At 54.1% G+C, this 24,380-nt stretch overlaps 1 protein-coding gene across 3 annotated transcripts in view; it reads right to left on the bottom strand.

The window, feature by feature from the left end:
- LOC146064933 (uridine-cytidine kinase-like 1) overlaps positions 1-24,380 on the bottom strand; it is a 69,980-nt gene that overhangs the window by 24,275 nt on the left and 21,325 nt on the right. For all 3 annotated transcript variants that reach the window (XM_083178972.1, XM_083178974.1, XM_083178973.1), the window contains one exon: positions 11,211-11,227. In XM_083178972.1, the coding sequence (XP_083035098.1) occupies positions 11,211-11,227 (17 nt within the window). The remainder of the gene's footprint in view (positions 1-11,210; positions 11,228-24,380) is intronic.

Below are 24,380 nucleotides of genomic sequence, written 5' to 3'. Positions count from 1 at the left end.
CAACCGTACCTCCATACAAGAACCATCTGTATACTGACCTCACTCCAACCATGGCTCCATACAAGAACCATCTGTATACTGACCTCACTCCAACCATGGCTCCATACAAGAACCATCTCTATACTGACCTCGCTCCAGCCACGCCTCCAGATCAATGCCATCTCTACACTGATCTCACTCCAACCATGCCTCTATACTAGAACCATCTCTATACTGACCTCACTCCAGCCACGCCACCTCTATACTGACCTCACTCTAGCCAAGCCTTCACATCAACGCCATCTCTATACTGACCTCACTCCAACTGCCTCCATACAAGAACCATCTCTATACTGACCTCACTCCAACCGTACCTCCATACAAGAACCATCTCTATACTGACCTCACTCCAACCATGCCTCCATACAAGAACCATCTCTATACTGACCTCACTCCAACCGTACCTCCATACAAGAACCATCTCTATACTGACCTCACTCCAACCATGCCTCCATACAAGAACCATCTCAATACTGACTTCACTCCAACCGTACCTCCATACAAGAACCATCTCTATACTGACCTCACTCCAACCATGCACCTATTACCTCCTCCCACACCCCACCATCTCTCTGCCTCTGCACCTATTACCTCCTCCCACACTCCGCCATCTCTCTGCCTCTGCGCCTATTACCTCCTCCCACACCCCGCCATCTCTCTGCCTCTGCGCCTATTACCTCCTCCCACACCCTGCCATCTCTCTGCCTCTGCACCTATTACCTCCTCCCACACCCCGCCATCTCTCTGCCTCTATTACCTTCTCCCACACCCTGCCGTCTCTCTGTCTATGCACCCATTACCTCCTCCCACACTCCGCCGTCTCTCTCTGCCTATGCACCTATTACCTCCTCCCACACCACACCTTCTCTCTGCCTCTGCACCTATTACTGCCTCCCACACTCCACCATCTCTCTGCACCTATTACGTCCTCCCACACCCCCGCCATCTCTCCGCCTCTGCACCTATTACCTCCTCCCACACCCCCGCCATCTCTCTGCCTCTGCACCTATTACCTCCTCCCACACCCCACTATCTCTCTGCACCTATTACCTCCTCCCACACTGCGCCATCTCTCTGCCTCTGCACCTATTACCTCCTCCCACACCCCGCCATCTCTCCGCCTCTGCACCTATTACCTCCTCCCACATCTCGCGTCTTTCCGCCTCTGTACCTATTACCTCCTCCCACACCCCATCATCTCTCTGCCTCTGCCCCTATTACCTTCTCCCACACCCCGCCATCTCTCCGCCTCTGCACCCATTACTTCCTCCCACACCTCACTATCTCTCTGCATCTGCACCTATTACCTCCTCCCACAACCCACCATCTCTCTGCCTCTGCACATATTACCTCCTCCCACACACCGCCATCTCCTTCTGCACCTATTACCTCCTCCCACACTGCGCCATCTCTCTGCCTCTGCACCTATTACCTCCTCCCACACCCCACCATCTCTCTGCCTCTGCACCTATTACCTCCTCCCACACCCCACCATCTCTCTGTCTCTGTACCTTTTACCTCCTCCCACACCCCGCCATCTCTCTGTCTCTGTACCTATTACCTCCTCCCACACCCCGCCATCTCTCTGCCTCTGCACCTATTACCTCCTCCCACACCCCACCAGCTCTCTGTCTCTGCACCTATTACCTCCTCCCATATTCCACTATCTCTCTGCCTCTGCACCTATTACCTCCTCCCACACCCCGCCATCTCTCTGCCTCTGCACCTATTACCTCCTCCCACACCCCACCATCTCTCTGCCTCTGCACCCATTACCTCCTCCCACACTCCGCCATCTCTCTGCACCTATTACCTCCTCCCACACTGCGCCATCTCTCTGCCTCTGCACCTATTACCTCCTCCCACACCCCACCATCTCTCTGCCTCTGCACCTATTACCTCCTCCCACACCCCACCATCTCTCTGCCTCTGCACCTATTACCTCCTCCCACACCCCTCCATCTCTCCACCCATTACCTCCTCCCACACCCAATCCAGCAACATCTCACTGTAAGGCGCGATCTAGAACTTGGTGAAGCAGCAGATTCCTGGCACATTGCTTGCACTGCAGGATTAGTACAACCATTCATCTTACTCCTTAGTGCACCATACATGCCGTATCCCAGCATGCATATCCAGCCACACAGGCAGGCAGACACGTGGACAGAGGACATGCAGCACACAGTGGCTCTCACATGTCCCAGCGTTGCATCCTCTGGAATATGGCATGGAGAAAACATGGAATCAGGAGAAGAGGAAAAAGAAACCAAAGGAAGAAGTGAGAGTGTGGCAAACAAATGAGACAACGCAGAAAAAATTAAGGAAAGGAACAGCACGGAGTAATAAGGAGCAGCATCATGTGGAGCAGTAGGAGAAGGAGAGCAGGATGCGGGTGTGGAAATGACATGGAAGATGCAGATACACAGTATATAAAAGTTCCTGTAATCCCAACACAATGACAGGTGAGCAGGGGTTACACTGGGTTAAAGGTGTAGGGCTGGGGGAAAGAGGAGTAGGAGCCGGGGGCCAGCAGAGTCTGGGGGAAAGAAGGACACAGCGCGAGCGGGGGGAAAGAGGAAGAGGAGCCAGCGCGAGCGGAGGAAAGAGGAAGAGGAGCCGGGGGCCAGCACTGTCTGGGGGAAAGAAGGAGCCAGCGCAAGTGGGGGAAAGAGGAAGAGGAGCCGGGGGCCAGCAGAGTCTGGGGGAAAGAGGAAGAGGAGCCAGCGCGAGCGGGGGGGGGAAGAGGAGCCAGCGCGTGCGGGGGAAAGAGGAAGAGGAGCCAGCGCGGGCGGGGGAAAGAGGAAGAGGAGCCAGCGCGAGCGGGGGAAAGAGGAAGAGGAGCCAGCGCGAGCGGGAGAAAGAGGAAGAGGAGCCAGCGCGAGCGGGGGAAAGAGGAAGAGGAGCCAGCGCGAGCGGGGGAAAGAGGAAGAGGAGCCAGCGCGAGCGGGGGAAAGAGGAAGAGGAGCCAGCGCGAGCGGGGGAAAGAGGAAGAGGAGCCAGCGCGAGCGGAGGAAAGAGGAAGAGGAGCCAGCGCGAGCGGAGGAAAGAGGAAGAGGAGCCAGCGTGAGCGGAGGAAAGAGGCGCCAGCGCGAGCAGGGGAAAGAGGAAGAGAACCCAGCGCAAGCGGGGGAAAGAGGTAGAGGAGCCAGCGCGAGCGGGGGAAAGAGGTAGAGGAGCCAGCGCGAGCGGGGGAAAGAGGTAGAGGAGCCAGCGTGAGCGGGGGAAAGAGGTAGAGGAGCCAGCGCGAGCGGGGGAAAGAGGTAGAGGAGCCAGCGCGAGCAGGGAAAGAGGTAGAGGAGCCAGCGCGAGCAGGGGAAAGAGGTAGAGGAGCCAGCGCGAGCAGGGGATAGACGATGAGGAGCCAGCGCAATCAGGGAAAAGACGATGAGGAGCCAGCGCAATCAGGGAAAAGACGATGAGGAGCGAGCGCAAGCAGGAGAAAGGGGAGGTGGAGCGAGCGCAAGCAGGAGAAAGGGGAGGAGGAGCGAGCGCAAGCAGGGGAAAGAGGAAGAGGAGCCAGCGCAAGCGGGGGAAAGAGGAAGAGGAGCCAGCGCGAGCGGGGGAAAGAGGAAGAGGAGCCAGCGCGAGAGGGGGAAAGAGGTAGAGGACCCAGTGTGAGCGGGTGAAAGAGGAAGAGGAGCCAGCACGAGCAGAGGAAAGAGGAAGAGGAGCCAGCGTGAGCGGAGGGAAGAGAAGCCAGCGCGAGCAGGGGAAAGAGGAGTAGGAGCCAGTGCGAGCAGGGGAAAGAGGTAGAGGAGCCAGCGCGAGCAGGGGAAAGAGGAAGAGGAGCCAGCGCGAGCAGGGGAAAGAGGAAGAGGAGCCAGCGCAAGCGGGGGAAAGAGGAAGAGGAGCCAGCGCGAGAAAGAGCCAGTGTGAGCGGGGGAAAGAGGTAGAGGACCCAGTGTGAGCGGGGGAAAGAGGAAGAGGAGCCAGCACGAGCGGAGGAAAGAGGAAGAGGAGCCAGCGTGAGCGGAGGGAAGAGAAGCCAGCGCGAGCAGGGGAAAGAGGAGTAGGAGCCAGTGCGAGCTGGGGAAAGAGGTAGAGGAGCCAGCGCGAGCAGGGGAAAGAGGAAGAGGAGCCAGCGCGAGCAGGGGAAAGAGGAAGAGGAGCCAGCGCAAGCGGGGGAAAGAGGAAGAGGAGCCAGCGCAAGCGGGGGAAAGAGGAAGAGGAGCCAGCGCAAGCAGGGGAAAGAGGAAAAGGAGCCAGCGCGAGCGGGGGAAAATGAGATTTATGTCTTACCTGGTAAATCTCTTTCTTCGAGGACATCAGGGGCCACAGCTTTACTTTGGGTAATAGGAGTGGGAGTGAGCTCCAGCACCCTAGAGGATAACTTTAACTGCCTCCCAGGCAGTCAGGCTCCTCCCCTCCTATACCCCGCCTCCAGGCCACGGACCTCAGTTTTTTAACAAGCCATGGCAGGAGACAGGAGAGAAGGAAGAGAAGCACCACACAGAAACACATTCTGAAACATGTTAGTACCCTCAACAGAGGAGTAATATATATATATATATAACCAGTGAAACGTAACTTGTAACGTAACTGAAGCAGGCGCGGCAGGGAGGGATCCCTGTGGCCCCTGATGTCCTCGAAGAAAGAGATTTACCAGGTAAGACATAAATCTCATTTTCTCCTTCGGGAGACATCAGGGGCCACAGCTTTACTTTGGGACGTCCTAAAGCAGCCACCTATGGGTGGGGACGCGCCTGCGCCGCAGCCAACACGCTCTGCCCGAAGGCAGAGTCCTGGGAGGCAAATGTATCAAAAGCGTAAAAACGCACAAAAGTAGCAGCTGACGACCATGTCGCAGCTCTGCAAACTTGCTCAGCTGTAGCACCGCCCCGAACAGCCCAAGACGCTCCCACAGACCTAGTGGAATGTGCCCGGATACCAGCCGGAACCGGGAGAGAGGCACCCAGATATGCCTGCCGGATGACAGAACGAAGCCAGCGGGCAATAGTCTGTTTAGTGGCCGGCCATCCCCTCTTTTGAAAGCCATACAGCACAAAGAGGGAGTCCGTCTTGCGAAAGGACCGGGAGCGGCGCACATAGATGCGCAGCGCCCGTACAACATCCAAGGATGATTGATCCAAAGATGCATCTGGCCCTTGAAAGGCCGGAACCACGATTTCCTGGTTAACGTGGAAACTGGACACCACTTTTGGTAAGTGAGAAGGGACAGTACGAAGAACCGCCCGGTCATTGTGTAAGACCAGGAAGGGGGACTTACAAGACAGGGCAGACAGATCGGACACCCTCCGAGCTGATGCTATTGCCAATAAGAAAACCGTTTTCCAGGTGAGCCAACACAGGTCAACTGACCGCAAAGGCTCAAACGGTGGTTTCTGGAGTGCAGATAGCACAAGGGAAAGGTCCCACGGAGCAACCGGGGGGACAAAGGGAGGCTGGATACGCAGAACCCCCTGCATGAATGTGCGGACATCCCGCAACAGTGCTAATCGTCGGCGAAACAAGATGGACAAATCCGAGACTTGAACCTTCAAGGTAGATAAGCGCAATCCAGCCTCTAGGCCCTTCTGTAAGAAGGATAGAATCCGAGCCAGGCGGTAAGACTTAGGATTGAAGTGGCGAGTCCTACACCAAACGAAGTAAGCCCTCCAAACCCGATGGTAAGCTCTCGCAGAGGAAGCCTTTCTTGCTCTAAGCATAGTGGAAATTACTCGAGCATTAAACCCCCTAGATCTCAAGAGGGAGGTCTCAACAGCCACCCCGTCAAAGCCAGACGCCTCAGGTCTGGATGCAGACACGGACCCTGAGAGAGAAGGTCCCGACGCAGAGGCAAGCGGATCGGGGGGGCCACCGACAGAGCCTGGAGGTCTGAGAACCAGACTCGCCTGGGCCAATACGGGGCCACGAGGATCAATGTGCCTCCCTCCGCCTTCAGCTTGCGAATCAGTCGCAAGAGGAGGGAGAATGGCGGGAAGGCATACATCAGCCTGAACGGCCACGGAGCGGACAGAGCGTCCACCAAGATGGCGGCCGGGTCGCGGGCCCTGGCTCCGTAAGAGGGAACCTTGTGGTTGTGTTGAGAGGCCATCAAGTCCACCTCGGGTAAGCCCCACCGATGTACCAGCATCTGGAAAACCTCCTGATGGAGGGACCATTCGCCGGCATTCAGTGTTTGACGGCTTAGGTAGTCCGCCTCCCAATTCTGGACACCCGGAATAAAGACCGCCGATAGAGCTGGAATCTTCTTTTCCGCCCACTGAAAGATGCGGGATGTTTCCATCATTGCCGCCCTGCTGCGGGTGCCACCCTGGTGGTTGATATAAGCCACTGTGGTGGAATTGTCCGACTGGACCTGCACCGGACGACCCCTCAGCCAGGGTTCTGCCAGGCAAAGGGCTCGGAAGACCGCCCTCAGTTCGAGGACATTGATTTGGAGCTTGGCCTCCGATGTGGACCAAAGGCCCTGGAAAGACCTCTGGCAAGTGACCGCTCCCCACCCGCGGAGACTGGCGTCCGTAGTGAGAAGGGTCCACTGATGGATCCAGAATGGGCGTCCCAACGTGAGGTTCTGGTGTAGGAGCCACCACGAAAGAGAGAGACGGGTTGTCGGTGATAAGGTTATCACCTGAGATCGGAGGGAGAGGTAGGATCCCGACCACTTGGAGAGGATCTCCTTCTGAAGGGGGCGGGAATGGAACTGGGCATATTCTGCCATGTCGAAAGTCGACACCATGGAACCCAGTACCTTCATGCAGGCATGTATGGACACCCGTCGAGGATGGAGGAGCCGACGGACTCTGGACTGTAGAATCAGACGACGGTCCTCCGGCAGGTAGATCCTTTGATGGATGGTGTCCAACCTGGCCCCTAGGTGAACCATCGACTGTGCCGGAATCAGTGAGGACTTGACCCAATTGATGATCCAGCCGTGTCGCTCCAGAAGCTGTATTACCACCCTCAGGTGGTCCTGGAGGAGTTCTGCAGACGGAGCAAGAATCAACAGGTCGTCCAGATATGGGAGTATCCGGATCCCCTGGTTGCGCAGACTGCTGCCCATTACTGCCATCACCTTTGTGAACACCCGGGGAGCAGTGGATAGACCGAATGGTAGGGCTCGGAACTGGAAATGTTGGTCCAGGATGGCAAAGCGCAGGAACCGCTGGTGTTCTGGGCGAATGGGGATGTGTAAGTACGCATCCTGAATGTCCAGGGATGCCATGAAGTCTCCTGGCTGAAGGGCCAGGACAATGGAGCGCAGAGTCTCCATCCTGAATTTTGGGACCCGTACAAACTTGTTTAACTTCTTCAGGTTGAGAATGGGCCTGTAGGAACCGTTTGGTTTCCTGACCAAGAAGAGGCTGGCGTAAAACCCCGAACCCCTTTGGGACAAGGGGACGGGTATGATGACCCCTGTTTGAAGCAAACGTTGGACTGCCAGTTCTAGCGCTTTGCGCTTTTCCGGGTCTGATGGAAGACTCGTGGAAAAGAACGATGTTGGTGGGCGATGCCAAAAAGTTAAGGAGTAGCCCCGAGAGACCACCTCCTGAACCCACGCGTCTGTGGTGGATTCCAACCAGATGGGGGAAAACTCCGCCAGGCGACCGCCCACCCTGGGGTCCTCCCGGTGGGGGCCCCCCCCGTCATGCAGCGGGCTTGTCCGCCGGCTTAGGGTCAGGGCGTCTTGTGGCCCAGGGACGTCTGCCCCTAGCACGGGAGGATCTGCCTCCCTGGGAAGATCTGGAGGAGAAGGACTGTCCTCTACCACGGCCCTGAAACCGAAAGGACTGAAAGGCCGGCCGGGGCCGTGTAGTCGGGGTGGATGGTAGGAAGGCAGTCTTTGATGCTGCCACCGTAGCCACCATCCTGTCCAGTTCAGGACCAAACAAAAGGGAGCCATCGAATGGAAGGGCTTCCAAGGCCCTCTTTGAATCCGTGTCCGCCTTCCAGGAGCGCAACCAAAGTGATCTGCGAGCAGCCACTGCTGAAGCTGACACCCTGGAGGAGAGAGTAGCGGAATCAAGCGCCGCTTCGCCTAAGTAGAGGGCAGCCTGATGTATCAATTCTATAGTCGGCAGAAGGGTATCTGCTGGGGCCCCCTCAGACACCCCTGTTTTGAGGGCAGCGGTCCATTTAGTTAGAGCCATAGCCACCCAGGCTGACGCCAGGGCCGGCCTGCCCGCTGCCCCTGCCGTGGTGTATATCAGTTTCAGGAAGTTTTCCAACTTCCTATCCGCCGTATCCTTAAGAGACGCTGTAGGTATGGGCAACAAGGAGGCTTTAACCAGTTTTGCCACATGAGCGTCTACCCTGGGGGCTGTTTCCCAGGGGATCCTGTCCTCCTGGGGGAGAGGATAGAGGAAGGAGAAACGTTTGTGAATGATAAACTTCCTATTAGGGACCTCCCAAGCTTCCTTAATGACCGAGTCCAGGTTATCGGACTTGGGAAAGCGACTGAAGGAGCGTTTAGGGCGCTTAAAGATAGGGCCCGACTCCGCAGGCGGGTCAGCCTGGTCGTCTACTAGCAGGACCTTCTTAACCGCTGTAATCAGGCCTGGTACATCAAGGCGAGACGGGGGGTCCTCTCCAACACAGGCATCCCCTATGTCAGCGGCGACGTCAATGGCGTCATCGACTGCCTCCTCCACATAGTCATCATCATCATCGACATCGTCTTGCTCCTCCTCCTCCTCCTCATCGTCAGTATCCTGCCCGAGGAGGGGGCGGAGTGGCGACGGTCTTCTAACTAAAAGCCTGCGTGTATCTGCGGGCAGTGGACCCTCCCCCTGGGCATCCAATGCTGGGGGGCCTGCACTCGCTGCCGATGAGGACGGCATGGACCGCTGGGGCAGCGCAGCCGAGACTTTATCAACTAGCTGCGCCATCATCTGCACAAGGGATGAGGCCCAAGCAGGCTCCTGAGAGGGGGCCGTAGGCGTGGGCAGCGCCTGCGCATTGTAGCAGCCTGCGCATACGCCGTCCTGTACATAGTCCAGGGGAGATAGGCCCGCATTACAGGCTGTGCATGACAGCAATGCTGGGGCGTCCCCCTTTTTGGACTTGCTCTTTGGCATAACTACTGTAAGTACAGGAGGGCTGGGTACAGAAAGACACCAAATACACTACTGCAGCAGCTATTGGGTTAATAAGCACACATATACAGCAAGCATACAGAGGCATACAATGCAAATAGAAAGTCAATGGCACTAGGCTCTTGCAGCAGCTATGGCTGACTGGAGCACTAAATAACTGTGACCTGTGTCCCGCAGGAGAGGTACAGGGGGGACTTGCCCAAGCCTCCTGGCAGTGAAAGAGTGGAACCCCGGGTGGCACTGGAGCTTCTCCGTGTCCCTCTCACGTGCAGCCAGGCAGACAGGAAGGGATGTCAGTGGCGGGAACTCTCTGTGCGCCAAGCACAGTTCCCTGCCTACTGTCCCCGGGGGAGGGGCTGATGTGGGGGGAGCCTCCTCCCCCTGCTAACAAATGGCCCCAGGGAAGGTGTCCACATGCAGCGCTGGTAAAATGGCGGGGATCCGGCGCGCGCCGGGCGGCCCCGCATACCAGCGCTGCTGCCCACAAACTAGTTTCCCTGGTGGTCCAGCGGGACGGGCGGCGAGCCGGCCGACCGCTTGCTAGCACAGCCGGCGGTCACCCCTCGCCGGCTGTAGCAGCCACCTCTATGCGCCTCGCTGCGCTATCGCACACGCTCCCGGCGGGGAGCGTGTAGTACTCACAGTGCCGTCCCGGTTCTCTGAAGCGGGCGCCTGTGGTCCCCGGCGTCCGGCTGTGGCTGTAGGCTCCCCAGTGCCCGGGGGCCGCTGCAGGTCCCCACCCGCGGGTGGCGATGCAGCGCCGGACCCGGGTGTTGGAGCCAGCAGTGCAGGGGTCTATTCAGACCCCCAGCGCTGCTGCTCTGACACTTACAGTGTAAAAAAAAAAAAAAAAAAAATTAAAGTTATGGCTGCTAAATAGCAGCCCCTCTTTTGGGTGCATCTGGCTCCTGCCAGCACCCTAGAAAAACTGAGGTCCGTGGCCTGGAGGCGGGGTATAGGAGGGGAGGAGCCTGACTGCCTGGGAGGCAGTTAAAGTTATCCTCTAGGGTGCTGGAGCTCACTCCCACTCCTATTACCCAAAGTAAAGCTGTGGCCCCTGATGTCTCCCGAAGGAGAAAGAGGAAGAGGAGCCAGCGCGAGCGGGGGAAAGAGGAAGAGGAGCCAGTGTGAGCGGGGGAAAGAGGTAGAGGACCCAGTGTGAGCGGGGGAAAGAGGAAGAGGAGCCAGCACGAGCGGAGGAAAGAGGAAGAGGAGCCAGAGTGAGCGGAGGGAAGAGAAGCCAGCGCGAGCGGAGGGAAGAGAAGCCAGCGCGAGCAGGGGAAAGAGGAGTAGGAGCCAGTGCGAGCAGGGGAAAGAGGTAGAGGAGCCAGCACGAGCAGGGGAAAGAGGTAGAGGAGCCAGCGCGAGCAGGGGAAAGAGGTAGAGGAGCCAGCGCAAGCAGGCGAAAGAGGTAGAGGAGCCAGCGCAAGCAGGGGAAAGAGGTAGAGGAGCCAGCGCAATCAGAGAAAAGACGATGAGGAGCCAGTGCAAGCAGGAGAAAGGGGAGGAGGAGCGAGCACAAGCAGGAGAAAGGGGAGGAGGAGCGAGCGCAAGCAGGAGAAAGGGGAGCCAGCGTGAGCGGGGGAAAGAGGAAGAGGAGCCAGCACGAGCGGGGGAAAGAGGAAGAGGAGCCAGAGCGAGCGGAGGAAAGAGGAAGAGGAGCCAGAGCGAGCGGAGGAAAGAGGAAGAGGAGCCAGCGCAAGCGGAGGGAAGAGGAGCGAGCGCAAGCAGGGGAAAGAGGAGCCAGCGCGAGTAGGGGAAAGGGGAGGAGGAGCGAGCGCAAGCAGGGGAAAGGGGAGGAGGAGCCAGCACAAGCAGGGGAAAGGGGAGGAGGAGCCAGCACAAGCGGGGGAAAGGGGAGGAGGAGGAGGAGGAGCCAGCACAAGTGGGGGAAATGGGAGGAGGAGCCAGAACAAGCGGGGGAAAGAGGAACCAGGGCAGAGGATGGATATATACCATTAGTTCATATTTAGAGGATGGACATATACAGTGTATATTTATGTAGGTAAAGACTGACTGTAGCCATGTAAATGTTTATTCATGACATTGTACACAACATACTACAAAATAAAGACACGCCCACCCTCCCATTATTATATCCCCCCACACTCCTACCTCACTGTGATCTCCCGCTGACACAGCAAAACAGGCCAACCAGAGGTTAACGTCACAGCACGCAGGATCACACGTGTATGGTTACAAGAGAGAAGGAAAACAACATGAAACGTGATCAGATAGAGGGGTACATGCTGGGGTGATGGGGTTATATGGCTAGGCAATCATAGAACGGAACAGAGAGCATAAGATGACAGGGACAGTAAGGGGAGGGGCCATACCATGAGACCGCCAGAGGGGGAGGGGCCGTACCCTGAAACCGCCAGAGGGGGAGGGGCCATACCGTGAGATCGAAAGAGGAGGAGGGGCCATACCATGACACCGCCAGAGGGGGAAGGGGGCACAGGGAGGGAGAGCACCAGAGGAAGGCTGCGCACCAGAGGAAGAGGGGGACGCAGGGAGGCAGAGAGCCAGTGGAAGAGGGGGACGCAGGGAGGCAGAGCGCCAGTGGAAGAGGGGGACGCAGAGCGCCAGTGGAAGAGGGGGACGCAGGGAGGAAGCGCACCAGTGGAAGAGGCGTAGAGATGGGAGCTGGATAAAACAGAGCTATAATATATAGATGTAGCTATATAGCATAGATTACAGGAGACAGAAGTTGGACATAGGAGAACATGCGGAGGTGACAGAACCATGCAATATATCATTAGTCCTTATAGGAATGTGCCTGGCTCTTTAACTGTCCAGATCATCAGGACATGCCGGACTCATTGCTGGGCACTGACATATATGGCACCGGGCCCGCTAAACAGCACCCGACTCTCCGCCCTTTCCCCAGCCCTCTTAGCGGCACCCACCTCTCTGCCCTTTCCCCAGCCCACTAAGCGGCACCCACCTCTCTGCCCTTTCCCCAGCCCGCTAAGCGGCACCCACCTCTCTGCCCTTTCCCCAGCCCGCTAAGCGGCACCCACCTCTCTGCCCTTTCCCCAGCCCGCTAAGCGGCACCCACCTCTCTGCCCTTTCCCCAGCCCGCTAAGCGGAACCCACCTCTCCGCCCTTTCCCCAGCCCGCTAAGCGGCACCCACCTCTCCGCCCTTTCCCCAGCCCGCTAAGCGGCACCCACCTCTCTGCCCTTTCCCCAGCCCGCTAAGCGGCACCCACCTCTCTGCCCTTTCCCCAGCCCGCTAAGCGGCACCCACCTCTCCGCCCTTTCCCCAGCCCGCTAAGCGGAACCCACCTCTCCGCCCTTTCCCCAGCCCGCTAAGCGGCACCCACCTCTCCGCCCTTTCCCCAGCCCGCTAAGCGGTACCCACCTCTCCACCACTTCCCCAGCCCGCTAAGCGGCACCCACCTCTCCACCCTTTCCCCAGCCGGCTAAGCGGCACCCACCTCTCCACCACTTCCCCAGCCCGCTTAGCGGCACCCACCTCTCCGCTCCTTCCCCAGCCCGCTAAGTGGCACTCGTCTCTCTGCCCCATCCCCAGCCCGCTAAGTGGCACTAGTCTCTCTGCCCCATCCCCAGCCCGCTAAGTGGCACTCGTCTCTCTGCCCCATCCCCAGCCCGCTAAGTGGCACTCGTCTCTCTGCCCCATCCCCAGCCCGCTAAGTGGCACTCGTCTCTCCGCCCCATCCCCAGTCCACTAAGCAGCTCTCCCTTTCTCCGCCCCATCCCTAGTGCGCTAAGCGGCACCGGCCTCTCGGACCCATCCCCAGCCCAATAAGCGGTACCCGCCTCTTGGCCCTTTCCCCAGCCCGTTAAGCAGCACCCGCGTCTCCACCCTTTCCCCAGCTCGCTAAGCAGTACCCTCCTCTCTGCCCCTTCCATACCCAGTCCGCTAGACAGCAGTACCAGGCTCTCGGCTTCTTCCCCAGCCCGATAAGCAGCAGCCTCTTTGCCGACCTGCTAAGCAAAACCTGTCTCTTAGCAACTTCCCCAGCATGCTTTACTGATCACACCACAAGGTATACGCCATGCTTATGTCACACGCATCCCTTGCCCTTATGCCATGCAAAGAGAAAAACGAGAGTTATGGTAGACTTACCTACGGTTAACTCTTTCTTCAGGGTTCATGTGACCCACAGGGTGACATTGGGTTGTCGGCGGATCCAGAGGACCGTAGCACCAATCAGCAAAGCTTTGAGACATCCCAGGATGTAGGACTCCTCTCCCCTATAACCCCGCCTCCGTTTTGTTAACTAGCAAATAGCAGGAGTCGGAGAAGGAAGAAGACAGGTAAGAATATCGCAGCGCACTCATACATATAGACAGAGTGAGGAAAGTAGTGACCAGGGTATATCACAAGGAATACCTCAGGCCTATAAGGGTGGGTGCCCTGTGGGTCCCATGAACCTCGAAGAAAGAGTTATCTAAAGGTAGGTCTACCATAACTCTCGTTTTCTTCTTCTGGTTTCATGGTCCCCACAGGGTGACATCGGGGATGCCCAATAGTAGTAGTCAAGAGAGGGTACCAGCCTAAGGTGTCAGAAGAACTTGATGACCAAAGGAAGTATCCTGGGAAGCGAACGCATCAAATGCATAGAATCTAGTGAATGTATGAACAGATGAGCACGTTGCAGCCTTGCACAGTCGCTCAGCGGATGCCCCTTGGCGTGCCGCCCATGAGGGACCTACCGATCTGGTGGAATGTGAATGTATGTGAACAGATGAGCACGTTGCAGCCTTGCACAGTCGCTCAGCGGACGCCCCTCGGCGTGCCTCCCATGAGGGACCTACCGATCTGGTGGAATGTGAATGTATGAACAGATGAGCACGTTGCAGCCTTGCACAGTCGCTCAGCGGATGCCCCTTGGCGTGCCTCCCATGAGGGACCTACCGATCTGGTGGAATGTGAATGTATGTGAACAGATGAGCACGTTGCAGCCTTGCACAGTCGCTCAGCGGATGCCCCTCGGCGTGCGGCCCATGAGGGACCTACCGATCTGGTGGAATGTGAATGTATGAACAGATGAGCACGTTGCAGCCTTGCACAGTCGCTCAGCGGATGCCCCTTGGCGTGCCTCCCATGAGGGACCTACCGATCTGGTGGAATGTGAATGAATAGACGGTGGTAATGGGAGATCAGCTTGCTGGTAGAACTATGGGGGATATAATTATTCAGATCAAATAATTGTAGAGAGCGCACTGAATTAAGCACAAATATTTATTTAAAAATCAATTGATAGAAAGAGCTTATATCGCAATCACAATTATTTAACATAATAAAAAAATCAATACAAAAGAATATATAAAATAAAGGGATTTTTGTAAGAACTTACCGTTCGAATCCCTTTCTCTGATATGGTCCTGGTGACACAGCTCAACACTGGGATGTAGGAGGGTCCGAAGGAGCCAGGCACCTATCCTAAAGTTTTAGAGGGTAGGCTCCTCCCCTACTGCATCCCTGGACTCTTCAGTTCATCTTTCAAAGCCACTGGAATACATTAACTCAGTACAAACGCCTGCACATATTATATGCACATTTTATAACAGAAAACTGTTAACTTTTAACCATTTTAACATGAACATCATGAAACTTCTGGCATACTTACTGAGCGTAAGGGAGGGATCGCTGTGTCACCAGGACCATATCAGAGAAAGGGATTCGAACGGTAAGTTCTTACAAAAATCCCTTTTTCTCTTTCAATGGTCCTGGTGACACAGCTCAACACTGGGACGTTCCAGAGCCGGTCCTTTGGGAGGGTACGCTCAGGTCTGCAGCTCTCAGCACTGCTCGCCCGAATGATGCGTCCTCCGACGCGAACTCATGGAATCTAAAGAATTTGGCAAACGTGTGAACAGATGACCAAGTGGCAGCTCTGCAAACCTGCTCAGCTGTGGCCCCATGTCGAACCGCCCAAGAGGTGGCAACTGACCTGGTGGTATGCGCATTTATTTTGGCCGGTACTGGTCTACCCACTTTGGTGTATGCAAAGGCTATCACAGACCGCAACCACCTAGCAATAGTCTGCTTAGATGCAGGCCAACCAATCTTGTGTACGTCATACAATACCAACAATGTGTCAGTCGTCCTGACACTCTTCACTCTGTCCACATATATGCGTAAGGCACGCACAACATCCAAAGTTCTCAACTTGTCCCTTTTCTTAGAACCCTCTGGGGGTTGAAACACAGGTAGAACTATCTCCTGATTTAAATGGAAGGTAGATACCACCTTCGGTAAAAACTGAGGCACTGTTCTTAAAACAGCCCTGTCATCATGAAAAATTAAGAAGGGAGATTTACATGATAAAGCTCCCAATTCTGAAACTCTTTTAGCAGATGCTACTGCTAACAAAAACACTAGCTTCCACGTAAGAAACTTAAAGTCAGCCGACCTTAAAGGTTCAAAAGGTGCCTTTTGAAGGCATTCCAAAACCAGTGATAGATCCCAAGGTGCTACTGGTTGCTTGTATGGAGGTTTCAACCTGGATACTCCTTGTAAAAAGGTTTGAATTTCCGGCAAAATGGCTATCTTTTTCTGAAAATAGATGGACAAGGCCGAAATCTGCACCTTCAGTGACTGAAGGCTTAGGCCCGATGAAAAACCATCTTGTAAGAATTCCATCATTCTTGATAGCTTAAAATGAGATGTATGAGCCTTTCTTCTCTCACACCATCGAATGTAAGTCTTCCAGACTCTATAATACTTTGCCGAAGATACAGCTTTTCTGGCTTTTATCATAGTCTGTACTACTGCCTCAGAAAACCCTTTTCTTTTCAAAATGGTGGTTTCAATAGCCAGGCCGTCAAAATCAATCGATCTGAATCCAGGTGATTGAAAGGGCCTTGTCTTAGAAGGTCTGGTCTCAGAGGTAGACGCCATGAGTCCACAGACAACCTCTGAAGCCTCGAGTACCAGGATCTCCTTGGCCAATCTGGGGCCACTAAGATCACTGGAACCTTCTGCCCCTGTATTTTCTTCAGAAGTCTCGGTAACATTGGTACTGGTGGGAATGCATAAAGGAGATCTCCCTGCCAGTGAATAGTCATGGCATCCACTGCCTCCGCTAGTGGATCCCTTGTTCTGGCATAGAACCTGGGCACTTGACGGTTGATCCTGGATGCCATCAGGTCCACATCCGGAGTTCCCCACATCGAAGTGATTTGGTGAAACACCTGAGGGTGTAAGCTCCATTCCCCTTCCTTGAGCTCCTCCCTGCTCAGGAAGTCGGCTTCTATATTCTCTATTCCTGGGATGAATATAGCCGATACAGCTGGAACATTCTGTTCCGCCCATAGGAAGATTCTGGACACCTCCCACATGGCCAATCTGCTGCGTGTACCTCCCTGGTGATTCAGATACGCCACAGCTGTGGCATTGTCGGTCTGAATCCTCAAAGGGAGGTTCTGTAACCTGTCTCCCGCCAAGGAAATGACTTTCCAGACAGCTCTCAGCTCCAAGATGTTGATTGGTAACGCTGATTCCTCTGCCGTCCACAGGCCCTGAAGCCTGAGATCCAGGACTATTGCCCCCCAGCCCCTGAGACTGGCGTCGGTAGTTACTATCAACCAGTCCCAGGTCTGTAATGACCGACCCCACTGAAGGGAATCTACTTCTGTCCACCATTTCAAGGATTCTCGGGTGTCCGAAGACAGCACTATCATCTCGGATTTCATGGTCAAAGTGTTTCCTGACCAAGCTGACAAAATGTTCCATTGGAACCTCCGAGAGTGGAACCTGGCAAATTGAAGCGTCTCGAATGACGCCACCATCTTCCCCAGGAGCTTGAGGCACCTCCATACTGAAATGCTCTGAGCCCTGAGAATCTCCTGGACTAGGGTGACCAGATCCCTGGCCTTTACCTCCGGGAGGAATACCCGATGAAGATGGGTGTCCAGTATGACTCCCAAGAATTGGAGCCTTTGTGACGGTACCAACTGAGATTTTTGCAAATTTAAAATCCAGCCGTGAGTCTGCAAAAAACTGATGGCCTCTGCCAAGTGACTCTGCAGCATGGCTGCTGACTCTGCTTTGAACAGGAGATCGTCCAAATAGGGTATTACTGTGATTCCCCTGAGCCTCAGCACCGCCGCCATTACTGACATTATCTTTGTGAATACCCTTGGCGCGGTTGCTAGCCCAAAGGGTAACGCCCGGAATTGTAAATGCAGGTCTCCTATGGCAAACCTCAACAAGGTCTGATGCTCCGGGTGTATAGGAACGTGCAAATATGCGTCCTGGACATCCATGGACGCCAAAAATTCTCCCTGGTCCAGACTCAGGAGTACTGACCGTAGAGACTCCATTTTGAAATGGTCTACCCATAAATGAACATTTAGAGACTTCAAATTTAGTATTGGTCTGAAAGACCCGTCTGGTTTGGGCACCAGGAACAGCGTGGAGTAAAAGCCTTTCTTCCACTCTGTCTTGGGGACTAGTGTCACCACCCCTTTTTCCAAAAGGGAGTGCGCTGCTCTCACAAGAGCTGTACGCAGCCGTGCCTCCTTTGGTAAGGCTGTGGGAATGAACCTCTTCGGAGGTGGCCCTCTGAAAGGGATTTTGTAACCCTGTGTTATGATGTCTAGCACCCAGGCATCCTGGTCTAGAGAAGCCCAAGCGTCCCTGAAGAGCGTGAGACGCCCGCCCACTTTTGTCACTGTCGGGCAAAGCCCCTGACAGTCATGCAGAGGGTTTATCCTCTCCTTTATTGGCAGGCTTCTTGTGGAAAGAGCCAAATTTTGACTTTTGTGTCTTGCCTCTAGAGGGCTGAAACCTTCCCCTGAAAGACTGTCCTCGAAAGGACGCACCACCTCTAGGGGAGGGCCGAAAGGACGGCTTAAAAGCAGAAAATCTGGACGTCTGCTTTGCTGAGGAGGCCGGCAGGAATGTACTTTTGCCGCCTGTGGCCTGTTTTATAATCTCCTCTAATTCGGTACCAAAGAGTACCTTTCCTTTGAAGGCTAATGTTTCCAGAGCCTTCTTGGACTCATTGTCTGCTTCCCAGGCTTTTAGCCAAAGCACTCTCCTGGCATTAATGGAGACTGTGGACACTCTGGTTGCCATTTTAATAGCTTCCTCCTCTGCTTCAACTGCATATTCTGCTGCTGCCTTAATCTTTTCTGCAAGCAGTAATGCACCCGGGTCAGCCTGCAGCATGGTGCATAATTCACCAGCCCACTCTATCATGGCCTTAGAAACCCAGGCTGAAGCAATAAGGGGTCGTAAGGTAAACCCCACCCCTTCAAAGATAGCCTTGAGGTTTCCCTCCAGCTTTTTATCCACAGAATCTTTAAAAGCTGCACCGCCCTGTACTGGTAATACAGTAGCCTTGGACAAACGTGCCACTGAAGCGTCCACAACTGGGACCTTTTCCCAGAGCTCCGCATGAGACTCTGGCATGGGGTACAGACTAAGGAATCGCTTAGGCATCTGAAGCCTCTTATCAGGAGTTTTCCAAGCCCCTTCTAACAATTCCTGTAACCCCTCATCTGAAGGAAAAGTAACAGCCTCCTTCCGCTGTCGCTTAAAAACACCTTTAACAGGAGTCTTATCCTCCACAGTCAGCTTTAAAGCCTGCTTCACAGCTACAATGAGATCCTCTATACCAGCAGCAGAGTTCTCTTCCAAATCATCACCCTGATCCCAGGGGATGTCAGTATACTCTCCTTCCTCTTCATCTACCACAGTAGTTAAAGCATAAGACCTTCTAGGGGTCCCTGCCACATCATCCATTTTGTCCAGCATTTCACTGAACCTGTTAATCCCTTTTGCAGTATCCTGCATCACCTGGATAAGTGCAGGATCTGCCTGGGTAAGAGGCAAGGAGCCAGACGACTGCTGAGATGATGGCATAGGTCTCTGTGATTCTACCAGCCCATCACTCTGCCTGTCCAAAAGCTGCACCAAAGCGTTTACTGACCTGCCTAGGGCCCTGGCCCACGCAGGTTCCATATGCTCTGCCCTATGGGGATCACTGCCCATGGGTCTCACATCAGCGCAAGTAATACATAAGCCCCCCTTGGCCATCTGCTCAGGGACAAACTTTTGTGTGCAAACATTGCACGCGCTCAGTGCATTAAGGGCTCCCTCCCCCAAAACCACAGCCTGATGCTCAGACATGATGCAAGTGATAAATGTATATCTATCAGTATACACAGTGCAAACAATGTACAAGCGTTTATACAGAGGCAATGCACCCAATCACTTATCTGTCTGTTGGTTTCAACTGCGGGGAAGCGATGCCCAGGAAATCCAAGTCACTCTGCCAGGATCAGTAAGCCAGCTCAGCTCCGCTGCAAGCGTTCTGAAAGGCGCCAAAGTCAGAGTGAAGGAAGAGACCACAGGTCCCTGCTGCTGCGGGGTCCGTGACCTTTTGGCGCCAACCACCCCCAGCAAGCCGCTCCTTAGGTAGGATTTCCTAGTTCCAGTGTCTCCCCCTCAAATGGGGATCACTTGGAACATGCCTGTCACAACGCTGCTGTCCTCTCATCTAGGAGCTCAGCGTGTAAGCTCCGCATAAAATGGCCGCCGCCATCACGGAGCGCCTGTCCCCCATGATCCCCACCTAAGCGTGGAGCCGGTTTCAGGGTACTCCGGAGCCCAGGCAGCCTTTTAGAAAAGGCCATAAGCGCTGCACAGGGGGACCAGACAGTGTCTCCCCTGTGCACAGTGAGCTGACAGGACGCGCTTCTGTCAGCTCCTGCTGCGCAAGCAGTGTGAGGATTCACTATGAGAATCCTCACACTGTGCCTACCTAGCTAGGGTAAAAGTTAATAAAATAATAAAAATCCCCTAACTACTCTAATTCTTCGGCTGCTCCTGCAGCCCTTTAGAATAGCACCCACTCCAGTGGGCACCTAACACGAACTGAAGAGTCCAGGGATGCAGTAGGGGAGGAGCCTACCCTCTAAAACTTTAGGATAGGTGCCTGGCTCCTTCGGACCCTCCTACATCCCAGTGTTGAGCTGTGTCACCAGGACCATTGAAAGAGAAAAATGAAACCACTTGGGCAGTCACTGACACCTCACACTATGCTGTTATTGTGAATAAATGTCGGGTGCTCTTACCCACTAAAGCAGGATGTAATGTCCAGTAGCGGGGAACTTGTATATCAGATTATAATTGTATCTCCGTGAGAGAAAAGTCCATCCAGTAAGTTTATTGGCAATGGTGATAGATGAATACGGGGGGAATTGGGGAATCGGTGTAAGATGAATGGTGACTCGCAAGACAAACTCACTTGTGGGAGTAGATGACCCTGTGCTACAACCGGCAGATGATGGTAGTGAGCAGGGAGCACCCTACGATAGACAGCGGTGTGGCTAGGTGCTGTGATGGATTGCCGTCTCATCTACCGCCGTGACGCTCTGGGAGAGAGCCAACCGCAGGAGTGACGAAGTACCTGCCGCACTCTGTGTTGGGGTCTGGAGCGAGTCACACCTCTCGGGGGTCCTGTTGATGGTATGGTTTGGTCTGGGTTCGCCGCAGGTCACCCTTCCGCTCACAGGTGACAGCCCCGAGGGAAAAAGATGAAATGCTTGGCATGAACCACCCGGCACCCACTTATACCCAACACTTTGCCTCAAACCATCAGCCTTTCATCTTTTTCCCACTCCAGACTTCAACACAGAGTGAGGCAGGTACTTGTCACTCCCGCCGTTGGCTCTCTCCCAGAGCGTCACTGCGATAGATGAGACGGCAATCCATCACAGCACCTAGCCGCGCCGCTGTCTATCGTAGGGTGCTCCCGGCTCAATACCATCATCTGCCGGTCGTAGCACAGGGTCATCTACTCCCACAAGTGAGTTTGTCTTGCGAGTCACTATTCATCTTTACACAGATTCCCCAATTCCCCCCTCATCAACTCATATCACCATTGCCAATAAACTTACTGGATGGACTTTTCTCTCACGAAGATACAATTATAATCTGATATACAAGTTCCCCGCTACTGGACATTACATCCTGCTTTAGTGGGTAAGAGCACCCGACATTTATTCACAATAACAGCATTGTGTGAGGTGTCAGTGACTGCCCAAGTGGTGTCATTTATGTTATATATTCTTTTGTATTGATTTTATTGTTATATTAAATAATTGTGATTGCGATATAAGCTCTTTCCATCAATCGATTTTTAAATAAATATTTGTGCTTAATTCAGTGCGCTCTCTACAATTATTTGATCTGAGTAATTATATCCCCCATATTTCGATTTATTGGGTCCCCCTGTGGGAATCCACTGGGAGCTGCCTTTTAATACTTTGTTTTTGTATAAATCATCCAATTAACCATTTGCGCCTGATTATATTATATATTTTTGCTGGTAGAACTGCTGATTGACCAATCCTATCCCGCCAGCCCCTTTTGTGAAAACCGTAGAGCACAAATAATGCCTCTGACTTCTGAATAGAAGCAGTACGGTCAATGTAGGTAGATAGAGCCGTCCAAAGGACGCTCAGCCGGACAGACAGATCCTCTGGGTTGAAGGCAGGGACAACAATTTCCTGGTAGATATGAAACCTGGACACCATTTTAGGGAGGTGTGTAGATCTGGTTCTCGGAACCGCCCTGTCCGAGTGACAGATAAGAAAGGGGGGTGACATGAGAGGGCGGAGAAATCCGATACACGTCTAGCAGATGCAATCACCAACAGGAAAACCGTCTGAGCTGTGAGCCACTTGAAGTCCACTGTGTGCGCAGTGGTTCCAAAGGAGGTTTTCCTAAAGCCTGCAAAACTAAGGACAGATCCCACGGTGTTGGCGGCACATATGGAGGCTGGATACGTATCACTGCTTGGAGGAAAGTACGTATGCCTGGGATAAATGCAATGTTCCGTTGGAACCAGATGGCAAGGGCTGAGATATGCACGGTCAATGAAGCTAGTCGCAGACCCAGGTCTAAGCCGCTCTGTAGAAAAGCAAGTACAGGTAGTCTTGTCATAGCCCCGAGCCGCACACCGGGAGAAATACGTATGCCATACTCCATAGTATATTCTGGCAGAAGCGTTTACGAGCTCGGAGCGCTGTCCGGATTACTTTTTTGGAGACTCCTCTCTTTTAGGGTTAGGCTTTTTCAGAATATCAGACCCAAGTGCCATGCCGTCACAGACAGGTCCTGATGATCTGGGTGTAAGTAGGGCCCCTGACTGAGTAAGTCCGATCGGAGAGGCAAACAAAACGGTTGCTGTACTGACAGAGGTTGCAGGTCTACAAGCCAGTGACGTCGAGGCCAGGCCGGGGCTATCCGTATGAGATCCCCGTCTTACGGTTTGAATTTCCTCAGAACCCTGGGTCACCGGAGGAAAGGCGTACGGAAGACAATACTTCCATGGAACTGACAGAGCGTGAAGCTGGCTTGAGGATCCCTGCATTGCAACCCGTACACTGAAATGTTGTATTTGTGAACGAATGCCATGAGATCCACGCCTGGAGGAACCCACGCATTTTACCAGAAAAGAAAAGGTGACCACTGAGTACCCGCCACCTCCCAACGCCGTCCCCCACCTCTCCGTCTTGCCAATTCAGTATTCCGGGGATGAACACAGCCGACAATGCCAGGAGACGGTCTTCTGCCCAAGTCAGAATTCTGGACACTACTTGCATGGCTGCTGCACTGCGAGCGCCCCCTTGGCGGTTTATGTAAGACACTGTTGTGGCATTGTCTGACCGAACCTGTACCGGTCTGTTCTGAAGAAGATCCTGGGAGCAGATGAGAGCGTTGTATACTGCCCGTAGCTCCAAGCTGTGACAGACACGCTTCTGAGCAGGACCACACGCCCTGCAAGGATCGGGATTCTACTAGGACTCCCCAGCCTCGTAGGCTGGCATCGGTGATTAAGAGAATCCAATTGGTGAACCAAAATTGACGCCCCTGGTTCATATTAGTTGGAGCCACCCCTGGAGGGACAGTCAAACCTCTGGAGTCAGAGTCATGAATGTGGTTCTGATCCGATGATTCGTCCATCCCATTTTAGGAGGATGTGATGCTGTAGAGGGCGTGAGTGAAACTGCGCCCATTTGACCATGTTGAATGATACCATAAGGCCCAGGATCTGATTAAAGGAATTGGTGTATTCTCTATTGCAGAGTCTGACGTTAGAAATAGTCTCTGTACATGGGAGTCCCGCTGTGCCCCCTGGTGCAGCATCCATTGTGACGGTGATAGAGAGGTTTTCTCCCAATTGAGAAGCCACCCATGCAGCTATTGTTGTCTGCAGGTGTAGGGACAGAACCGCCAGTGATTTGGCCACTCGGACGAGGTCATATCAGAGTAAAGGAATACTCTGATGCCCTGTTGTCTGCGGGTGTGGGGACAGGACCTCTGGTGATTTGGCCACTAGGAGGGGGAAATACTCTGATGCCCTGTTGTCTGCGGGTGTGGGGACAGGACCTCTGGGGATTTGGCCACTAGGAGGGGGAAATACTCTGATGCCCTGTTGTCTGCGGGTGTGGGGACAGGACCTCTGGTGATTTGGCCACTAGGAGGGGGAAATACTCTGATGCCCTGTTGTCGTAGACAGGCTGCCATGACCGCCGTGATTTTTGTAAAAATCCTGAGCGCCATCGCCAGGCCAAATGGGAGTGCCTGGAATTTAAAGTGATGGGATAGGATGGCGAGGCTGAGGAACTGCTGGTGTGAAGGTAGAATTGGGATATGCACATAAGCGTCCTGTATATCTACAGACACCATATAGTCCCACGGCTCCATTGCCAACACTATTGTCCACGAGGTTTCCATGTGGAATTTCGGCACTTTGACAAACTTGTTGAGTGCCTTTAGGTTCAGAATGGGCCTGTAAGTCCAGGTGGTTTCGGAACTAGAAACAGGGTTGAATAAAATCCGATCCCTCTTTGATGTTGTGGAACCGATACAATCACTGTAAAAGGGCAGTAGTATTTCACTTAGCATTTACACTTTTTTGCGGGTTGGATGGATGCTTTTTGAATGATACCGAGTATCCCCGAGACACGACTTCTCTCATCCAAGCGTCCGCTGTGTGAAGTGCAGAAGTCAGCCTCCCACTTTGAGGTCCCCCTGAGGGAGACCTGCCCCGTAATGCCCAGGCCTGTTTGGGCTTAGACTTGGCCAGCTTAGATGCACTGGAGGTGCAAGGGAAGCTTTAAGCTTCGGCCTCTGGTCTTGGCTTGGGGACGATAGGACCAAAAAGGAGCAACCCTAGGTGGATGCAGGAGAGCTAATGGGAGACACGCGGTCTTGGCAGCTGCCAGAGAAGCTACAAGGCCTTTGTGGCCAATACACCAGCGTCGGACAGAGCTTCCATAATATACAGATG

The sequence above is a fragment of the Crinia signifera genome, chromosome 3 (assembly GCF_055691185.1).
Source record: "Crinia signifera chromosome 3, ASM5569118v1, whole genome shotgun sequence".
Taxonomy (NCBI): domain Eukaryota; kingdom Metazoa; phylum Chordata; class Amphibia; order Anura; family Myobatrachidae; genus Crinia; species Crinia signifera.
The sequence above is the reverse complement of the archived record's forward strand: the minus strand, read 5'-3'. Positions and strand labels throughout refer to the sequence as shown.